Here is a 10601-nt window from a genome sequence, read left to right as displayed (position 1 = left end):
ACACACACACACACACACACACACACACACACACACACACAGTCAACAAGCCCAGGGAGAATGTCACATTGCGGCCTAACGCCGTGCCAAGATCTCTGCTGATTGCCAACACATAGTGGGGATGCAGAACTCCTGGGCAGGGGCAAAGCGCACTGGTGCCAGGACCAGATGGAGCTACCCAAGCAAAAAAGATACCCAAAACATGGCCGCGTTCCCAATGAACCAAGAGGCACAGCATTCCATCGGCATAGCGCATAGCAATACCACAGATATTGTACTATTTTTTAAGGAGCCAAGATGTTCACTGATGACACTTCATTTCAGCGCACACACATCTTTTAATGAGATAGAAGTAATTATGTTGTGAAGAAGGTTTAGATTCCTAGCTGCCATTTACCTAACTTTTTACTGGACTGAAAACAAGGCTGCTTGTAATGATGTGGACATGTTTAATAACAATAATAAAACAGCCTGGGTTAAAATATACCAAAAATGAAAGTATGTACACAACAGAATATCTTCATTAGCCTGGTTTCTCACCCATAGACTTTGGGTATTCTCATAGATATTCATAAGCACCAGATGAGGATCTGAGCAATGCAGAGCAGCTACAGATGCCTCCAGTCATTCTTGGCAGCACTGAATGGAGCACAAAGCAGCGTATGTTGTCACTGTTCTGGAACGCAGCTCAGCCATCCATCCGTACAACAATGACAGTTAACTACCCATGGCTTAGCTGATGTGGTGTATACTTGTGTTATATATTAGCGTGGTGATGATCATTTCTGCTATCATCATAGCATGGGGATGGGGAAATTGGGTCTGGCCCCTAAAGGATCCATATGGTACCTGCAGTTAACTGCAGCTGGTTAAATGGTTTCATGGTAAATGTCTGATGGCGCCACAACAGGATGAAGCTGGCTTCATTGACTGTGACACCTCTATCCCCGCCGTCTCCTGAGGGATGCACTCATTTCCATACATATCATGTTGTTGTGTGTCTGTGATAGGCACACTTGAGGGGAAAAAGGAATGCCGGTGCAAATTACAGAATCAAAATGAGCTATTTTGTAGAAGAAAAAGTCGGAAAGAAAAGTGGTGGGGCCTTTATGGTTGGATTCCTCTCAATCAACCTCTCAGCTGATTATCCTGGCACTGAGGAGCTAAATGACATGCAAATTCATCTGCAAGTCCAGAGAAAGAGTGGGTTCCATCATCAAGTGCTGCTAGGTTTTTGCCTGTTAAGGATAGCATACCGTCTCAGGCAAATGCTCCAGTTAATTAACGCCTTGCCATCAGCGCAAAATATATTTGTGTTGGCCTCCTGTCTGTTTTTTTGTGACACAGAGAGGGGATGGGGGTGGGGGTGGGGCTCCTAAATATTCAAAGCCTATTAGATGGAATCCTGTCTACATGTCCTGTAGTTTTATCTGCTGTTTTTGAAATGCAGATATCCAACGGATTTTAGAAGCATCAATGGGAGAAAGCGTGAATAATTTAGCAGTGAGTTTTACCTAATTAGTAAAAATGAAATGAAAATTTGACATAAAATTAAACCAATATCAACAAAAAATATTAACACGTTGTCATTTCATTTACTTTAAAAATATTACTGAATATAGTTGTTATCTTATTAACATACTTACATCTTTAGTGAAATGTGTTTATAGCTGCACTATTTCCTAAAATGCAAATATTCTACATATCTTATGCATATCTTAGAGGTTTCTAAAAATTACATTTAAAATAAAGTTCTGTGAATGAAGCCTGACATCCTGACCACCTCTACTGAAGTAATTTCATATTGGCATTACTGTAAAACAGTCGGTGAACATCTACTAGGACACAAATGATTATTATTGCCTGGAGGAAATCATTTTGCTCGAAGTAGAATCTGCAGCACGTTTCTTTGAAATGATCCTGTCCCCTTCTCACAAACAACGGACTCACACTGAATGGTTCAATAAAAGCACTCTTGTTTTTCTCATAACAACTCCAGTTTACACATGGTGTTAGTGTGTACAAGTGTATCTGATTTTTTTTCTTGCCAGTACCATCTAGCAAGGTTGTCAAGGAACAGACAGAGCAGAATATGAGGAGGAAGAACAACAATTGTTTTTGTCGATGCTGTGAGTAAGGTGGTATCAGTGGCACTAGAGTGTCATAATGTCAGTTTATAGTGACTGATTCTCCCTGACAGATCCCTCCTATCAATGCAAATGTCCCAACGCATCATCTTACTTCACTTGTCAGTACCATGAGAGTATCCACCGCTCGGCACAGGGTCAGGAGGTCGATCGACTGCAGGTTAGTGGTATATCAAGAACACCAGTGTCATATTCTGACATGATCCTTTCTGATGTTGAGAGTACGGTGCTTGACAGAAAAAAAATACTGAGCAGGAATTGAAAAATATGACATAAACTACTTAAAGAAACACAGAATTAACCTTAATTTCCCCGGCAGTCCAAATGACTTTTTGCTAAGCCATAAATAAGCTAATGCTAACGCTAAAATTTCATTTGGTTTTGTTGGTTTAGTTGGAAAACACGGAAATCCTCTAAATGGCTCTTAATGGCTCTTAAATCTACATACATCATATTGTGCTAAAAGACTTACGCTAAAGCTACTTGTCCCAGGCAAACAGCCAGCATCCGTACTACTGTATAAGGAGCAGGATTGTCCGAGCATTTCAGTGTGGCGCTAGTCAGCCCTAGTTCTGTATTATAAATAAAAAGTACATTAGTTAATTTAGAAAGTAATTGCTCTAGCATAACCCTTGGATGATTTGGATGCTTACTATGAAAAAAAAAAAACCTGCTGGCCAGATTGTCATTAAACTTTGGGGAAGGGTGTAACATGGACCAAGGAAGAATTCAAATTTGAAGTGGATCCGAATTACGAAGCGGATACACAAATTATTTTTTTATCTTTGTTAACGTGAGATAGGGAATTTGTGCTGCATTGATGTGGTACCGAGTGCCCGTCTAGTTGTTCTTATTTCAAAGACTAATATACGAGAAAAGGAAACATAGCCTGTAACCCCAAAAAAGATTGTAGCTAGCTAGCCTTTACCCTCTAGCCTTTGTAAATAACACATATGCTCAGTTACCATTGTACGTACTACGTAGGTATTAATCTAGTTAGTCGGGAATGCACAATAACTATGGATCATATCTCTTTTACCAGTCCAAAACCAGACAGACCAGCCTAGCTACGGTTGCTAAGCTATGATTGGACATTTGGTGCTCAGGGGCAGTGTATAGTGGACATTCAATTCAATTCTCACACAATCCCAATCTACACACATTTAGCAGAGCCATAATGACTCCACAGCAATATGACTGCAACCTGGCTTTGAAATGTGTAGACACACTCTGGCTGCACACGGTGAATACTAAACTTGCTTGGCTTTAGGTGCTGTGTTATATAAAAGTAATTTGCAGTTGGATGACAGGGTCTTGCATTCAAAAGGTAAAATATAATACCACACATTGTGCTCTGCCAATTGGGACACATCCATACAACCCAAGTCCTTTTGTACAAGGGTCAATTTCTATTGATCTGAATGACATTGGTGTTGTGCAGTGAGCAGAGATTGTGTGATTTCTACCTGCATCTCTGATGCAAGATAAAGAGTATTGTAAATCGATTCCATTGATGTTCCTCCCTATTTCCCCCCGACTTCCTCTCTTCAATTTAGGTTACAGTACAATGGTCTCAATAACCCTGTCTGGACTAAAAAAGAAACGTGTCCCACACGTCTCAAAGATGACACTTCAATAGCTGTTGAGCTGATAAGAATAACGTGCCACTGTGCATTGTGGACCCATCCAAAAGATAATGCTCTGTGTCTGTAGATGTGATTCTAGAAGACAGAAAAGGGGAAAATGATTCAAAGTGATGATGTCATGTCTGCGGCGTTTGTAAACGGGTGTCTACAAACACAAGGTCAGAGTCTCATGATGAAAAGCGTCTAAAGAACGAAACACTTCTTTTAAATGGAGCAGGAAAAAATTACACACTGGATCTCTTCTCATCCTCCTCAATCTCATTTGGGTTTTTTTAAGCAGTAATTAGAATAAATGTGTGGTCTTGCCTTGCTTAATATTCATCACTGCATTTTCCACCCTCTTTTTTTGATTTCCTCTGGCCGACTGCTTACTCTTAATGATTTTCAACAGTGGTTCACGCCTGTTAAAAGATATTAAGCTCAGAGTGGCCTGCAAAGCCAATTATATTTGGAAGACTGATGTATGTGGTCACGGCCTGTGTAAAAGGTGTGTACTGCCCCCTGGTGGGTTATAAGTGCAGTTACAGGCTGCCAAAGGTGTGAAAAAAAGATTTTTTCTAAAAATAATTTGCTTTGTAACACTGGTCTGTATTTTCCTATAAATGTATTAATAATTTCCTGAAGAGTTTCCTGGAAATATCCATGTAATTAATACTAATTATAAGGAAAATAGAGACATAGGTGTGAGAATGATCTTTTAGGTAGAATTTAGTTGAGTTCATGATTGAGAAAGAGTAATTTCCTTGATAGAGCTCCAACATATAATCCCAAGTAAATGTTCATCCATCATTTTTTATGAAACACTTAACTCTCCATATATGTTGAATTGAAGACACAAACTGAACACTGTGTCTGCATTATTTCACACATAATTATCAATTCTCAAGAGATCATGGGCCCATGTAACCATTCGGGTCATAAAAATACAACATCAAATTTAAGATATTTTAGGCAGTTTATGAGCAGAAAATAGCTTTTCAAGAGTGCCTAACTTGTCTACTGTCTGAAACAAACAATCCAGAGCCATTTGTTTAGCAGTTATGAAAGCTCTGTCTACCACAGACAGTACAAGACATGGATACATTAATATATAATTCGGCTATATAATCATGACAGAAGTGAGGACATGTGCCGATAAGATTTTTTAATTCTGGGCATGGCTCCGTGTTGGGAAACCTGAACCCATATATATAAACTGTATGCCCCTGCAGATGTAACCTGTTATAACAAACACATTAGCTGCTGCTGGTGATTACTTATAATTATTAGAGTGGGAGAGACTCCATAATGTGATTACAATGTCCACCTCACAGTAACTCAGCCACAGAATTAGCTCTAAATGTCCCACCAGCACACAAGCCAATTAGATTGGCTGCTGGAGTTTAGCGATGATGGCAAAACAATGGCCCGGTATGAGACAAATGACCTGTTCTAGCTAAATGGTGTTGCACTGTGCTAGCCAAGGGGACAGCTTGGCTTATTTGGCTCGTATCACACAATGGCAGTAGACAAGCAATTTGAAGAGGGGGGAGAAGGCAGACAAACAGGAAGTACGTACCTCTGTGAGCCAGTTTCTGTAGGAGGATCCTAAGGCGTTGCAGAGCGGGGGAAGAAACATCATATGTGTACAGGTCTTCAGCGGCCAACTCCTGGCACCGTCCAAACACTCCATCTACAAAAAAAAGAAAAGAAGAGAGAAAAGATGTTTTGATAGCTGTACGTCAGAATGCACATGATGTAAGATGTAAGACATTTTTCAAAATAATATGACGTCCACCCGCCCAGTGGAAATGTTGTAACGGTGTGTGGCACCTGCAGTGTCTGCGCATAACTTCCTGTTTTGGGGGAGGTAGTAGATGACATTTTTTCTTCTAACAGTGCCAGGATAAGCAGCCTTTCGTGGCAGGAATGACTTTATCAGGGACCCTGGAAATCTCCCTCATCAGCAGGCCTCCTGGCTCACTTAATACAGGTTGCTAGGCAACTCACGCCACAGAGTCCCTATCAGCCCCATAATTCAATGGCTGGTCTAGACCTCAGAAAAAAGGATGCCGAGGCTCAGGGGGTCAGAAAGCAGTGTGCAGACGCAATGCCTGGAATATAAATGACCCACTGCTGTCACCTTCTCTCAGCTGGAGAGATGAATCCATGCATCTTGTTGGCTAAACTCACTAAATGAAAGTCCACCACTTAGATGATCCTGCAGATTTGATCTGAGCCATCTCATCTGTGTGTGTGTGTGTGTGTGTGTGTGTGTGTGTGTTATCATGCATACTACCATGCAAGAGTATGTGCGAGGAAGCAACAGTGATTAGATGGGATCTAATCATGTGAATCAACACTTTGTCATGCACCACAGCATCCCATTAATTAGGCCCAAGATGTTGGACAATGACATCAGACATCAATGGTCCAATAGATGCTCGATGATATGTAGACTACACAAACACTGATGTCCTTTACATGCAGCAATTTTCTGTCTCCTCTTCCAATGCCATTTATACACTATACGTGTATAAATAGAAATAAAAAGTGAACTTTCTTACTACTTTATATTTTATATATGTATACAGTCGTCTCAGGAACTGTGCACTTCACCCAACCCCCCTATTCTTTTCCACTACTTATATTTTGTACCATTTGATATTCCTCTTACGAATCTTGTAGCTTGTTGACACTGGAAAGGGGTTGCTTCAATCTTGTTACACAGTTATTGCATATATGTATAATGACAATAAAGTCATTTTATTCTATTCTATTCTACTCTGTGACAAATAATATCTCTTATCATCTATGTGAATTAACATTTTAACTCAGAGAGGGGAAATGTCGAGATTCACCTTTGCATCAAAAGTGAAAAAGAAAAGTATTTACTTTTAATTTCTCTTTCTGTTCAAACATCCCCAAGCGTCAATTTTCACCAAATTGAATTACAGCGCCTTGTTCGGTGTAAAATTCAGTGACTGATTACAAAAATAATAACGTGATGTCAGCATCTAAATAGAATTCTTCCAAAATGGGGGCGCCCTGGTAGACTGCCTGGTTGAGAGTGCGCCCCGTGTACGGGGGCTCGGTCCCTGCCGCAGCAGCCGTGAGTTTAGTTCCGACCTGCGGCCCTTTGCTGCATGTTGTTCCCCCTCTCTATCCCCCATTTCCTGTCTTGGGCTGTCCTGTCAAATAAAGACCTAAACATTATCCAAAAATTAAGGTTACAAAAAAAATGGATTTCTTATTCTAAACAAGAAGCTGGTGTTTTACTGATTTCCGCCCTTCTGTCTGTGACCCGTTTAATGACAGCTCTGTAGAGAAAGAAGCCCGTGGGAGTTGGTGAATTAGCATAGACAACACAGTACAACGCTCCAGAGTTATTTTAGGATCTCAAACAGCAAAGGAAGGAAAACTTCCAACCTACAGATGTCTGGATCGCAAGACGTCAGCTGTCTCCTTACTCTTATGCCAACAACCCCTCTTTTTTATATTATTGGGGATGACATGGTTATTAAAATGACAACAAACTACTTGGTTTCCATGGGAATAGCTACTTCTGAACATGTTACTTCCTTCTCTGTTATCAGGGACATTCCTGATAGCAACCAGACGCACAAACACACACAGAGATTTAGTGCATTCAAAATAGAAGTCCGAGGTTTTTTACAACAAAGAAATCCAAAGAAACATTAGAGTTGACTGATTTATCAAAATTATGCATTTCCATTCGGAGCCAAGAAGCATGAGGAATCACAAAGCACTGTTCTGTCATTTTATAGTGTGTTTTCACAGTACCGAGATTATTTATTAACAATGGATCATTGTAGTTGACAGTTTGCATGAAACTGATTTTCTAACAGTTAAAAACAACATTTTAATTTCAGGCTTGGTGGTGCATGTGCATGATGTTCAAACCTGAAAATAACACAGAAACACAGAGCAGCTAAATATCAATGAGTTTTTCCTCAAATATGGCAGCAGATAACAAGAGAACCCTCTAGGTCCGACACATTCAAGGCTATTTGGCAACAAAGCAAAATCTGTCAAGCAGAGCAGAACACCATAGTTTTCTAATGGCCATCTGTCAGATTTAAGAAAATTCTAAGCCCACAATGGATCAATTCATGCCTTGTGTCACTGTGATGATCAAATGGCAACTGCAATGCAAATGAACCTTGATCAATCTAATCTATAATGCATGAAAGGCCACAGAATCAATCAATCCGTACAATCCGACAAGAGTAGTTTCAAATCAGCGCCATGTTGACACAGTAATAAAGTCAAAGATTTTCAACAAAAAAAAAGGTAAAGAGCTGTAAATCCACACACCGTCTCTCCTCCCACTAAGACAGACCGAGTGACACCCGGCTGCTGCTAAAGCTATTTAAACTGTGAAGGATAAGGCTTTGGGATAACAGTAGCAAACAGTAAAGCCAAGAGTCGTCAAAGCACTTCTACAAGACTGTACGTCTGAAGGAGGGGGAGACGAACCCAGCAGACAAATTAAGACGTATCGAAACAGGTGTATTAGCTATGCAACTCATGTCATGAAAATGAATAGGCCTGAATCAATGCACCAAGACCAGCCAGATGTAGTCTGTTAATAAAGAACAGAAACAAAAGTGATCAGGATATGATTAACGAAGTGTATGGATTATTCAGGTCTTTTTATGTGAAAATTGTAGCTACAAAGTGATGATTACACTGATGCATGCATCACAATCTACATGTGAATACAGGAATTATTAAAAATAAACCTGACTCTCAGGGCTACATAAACACATACTGCCTATTCAGTTTGGCTGTTTTGGTTCTATAATTACCACATTTGTGCAACCAAAGAATGTGTGTCTTTTGTAAAAAATAAAGTTTCATATCTGTTTCTTCACACACGCAGATTGTTTGGGATTATAGATTTTGTAGTGGTTACTTAAAGTGTTTATGCTGCAGTTGAAGTCTTTTCAAGCTTTGATCAATAGAACTATCACCTAAATCGTTGAAATCTCAAAATGCAGCGCAGACGTTTCAGACAATATTGGCCCAAGTGGAGGCAAGGTAACCACCAATCCATAAAACACTGTTGGTTAAGTGTTTAATAGCAGACAACTGGTGCCCTCAGGGAAACTTTTAGCACTTATCTGCTGTACTTTAGCTAGGCTTATCATACCAGTAAGCCACAGACTCTGGAGCGTTGCATCAAATTAAAATGCTTTTCCGGTCTCAGGGTAATTAAATGTCATTTTGAAGGAACCCCTGAGAAGTGTTCCCCTGAAGATGGAAATAAAGATTTGAAAAGGTTTGTTTCAAAATGAGACATGACAGCAGAAGATCTAATGATATATGGAGGATGATTTACCTTCTTAATTAATGACACAATAACATCTACAGTAGAAGAACACATTAAAGGAACTTTGCTCCAAAAATCAACTGCTCATTTATTAAAGCTGCCACTATATAACAATGTTGACAACTGATTAAAGTACATTTAATGTGGCAATTGGATCTAAAGTTATTACAAATACAAAACAGAAAGTACCTGTTTTCATAAATACTTAAACCCTCAAAGTGACACACGCACCTTTAGCAGCATTGAGTCTGTAAGGACAGGCCTATATCAGCTTACCACTTCTGTATACTGCAATGTTGTTCTTTTATTTTTTTAATACTATAATACTAGGGCTAACAGGATCTACCCTGCAATACACAAACAATGTCTTCTATGTTAGCTGGTTTGTTAGCTGCCATAGCTTTAACCTCAGTTTCTAACCTTTACCTTATTTAACAGGGCTGTTGTTTTAAAACAAATCAGCTGGAAACATTCAAATGGTCATTTGGAGACAGAGGTTTTTAACTACCTGAACGACAGATTGGACCACAGACAAAGCAGGTAAGTCTGAGGAAATCTGGTGGATGGATGGAATAGGGCAATGAAGAAGCCTGGGGAATGGGAAATGTGGCTAGAGAAGAGCGACCGAGAGGCAGACTACGAAACCCATCGTTTAAAAAATTAGAATTAGAATTTTGGGTTGTAAACCTGCCAACATTATCTTTGTACAGTAAACTTTATATTTTCTGTCCGAGAGGAGAAAGCAACAGTAGCTATAAAAAAAAAAAGTAAATTGGTGCACCAGTGATGATTTGGGTGTGTCCTATTAAAGGAGATGAATATGTGTGCAAACATACATTTTGTACTATTTGTTTTGCAGAGATCCGTTTTCACTTTGACATTAAAGGGTCTTTTCTGTTAATCAGTGTAAAAGAGCCACATTAAATCAACTCTGATTCAATGTTGTAAAACTAATAAAACATAAAAAACTTCCAATACTGGTGAATCATTTTTTAAATGCACTCTGAACAACAGTTAACCATGTATAAAATGGTGCTGATTGACACCAAAGAAAGCAGTGCCTCCCCACAGCCCTTCCCTCCCCTCAGCCACTTTGCATGGCAACAGCACGGGTGAGGAAGAGCATGGTTGGCCCAGCCCAGAATAAACCAGGTTACTCCTTCAGGGACCTGGGGAAGTTGAAGTGGCAGACCTAGTTACTCCCACTCATCCTCTGTTGTCTGTGTGGCGGTGGCTGCTGCTCATCAGGAGTCTGATGGAGAGTAACAGAGCGTTGAATATACATATAGGGAATATGAAGCAACTAAATAATGTCTCATTACTTGCACATTAGGTAGAACATTAATCCACCATTAGTCTTTCTTGCCTGTATATATTTGCCTTTATCGAGCATAGCGCCTGTAATTATATTTCAGCATGAGAGTGATGTTGTGATTGCTGCTCCCTTGGCCAAAGTGTGGTAAAAAAAAAAAA

At 39.7% G+C, this 10601-nt stretch overlaps 1 protein-coding gene across 1 annotated transcript in view; it reads right to left on the bottom strand.

Annotated features, from left to right (window-relative positions):
- Window positions 1-10601, bottom strand: part of ptprn2 (protein tyrosine phosphatase receptor type N2) — a 125020-nt gene that overhangs the window by 94486 nt on the left and 19933 nt on the right. The window contains exon 3 of the mRNA XM_032504341.1: window positions 5352-5465. Within this exon, the coding sequence (XP_032360232.1) occupies window positions 5352-5465 (114 nt within the window). The remainder of the gene's footprint in view (window positions 1-5351; window positions 5466-10601) is intronic.

This window comes from Etheostoma spectabile, chromosome 22 (assembly GCF_008692095.1).
Source record: "Etheostoma spectabile isolate EspeVRDwgs_2016 chromosome 22, UIUC_Espe_1.0, whole genome shotgun sequence".
Classification (NCBI taxonomy): Eukaryota; Metazoa; Chordata; class Actinopteri; order Perciformes; family Percidae; genus Etheostoma; species Etheostoma spectabile.
This window is presented reverse-complemented; position numbering and strand designations above follow the sequence as displayed.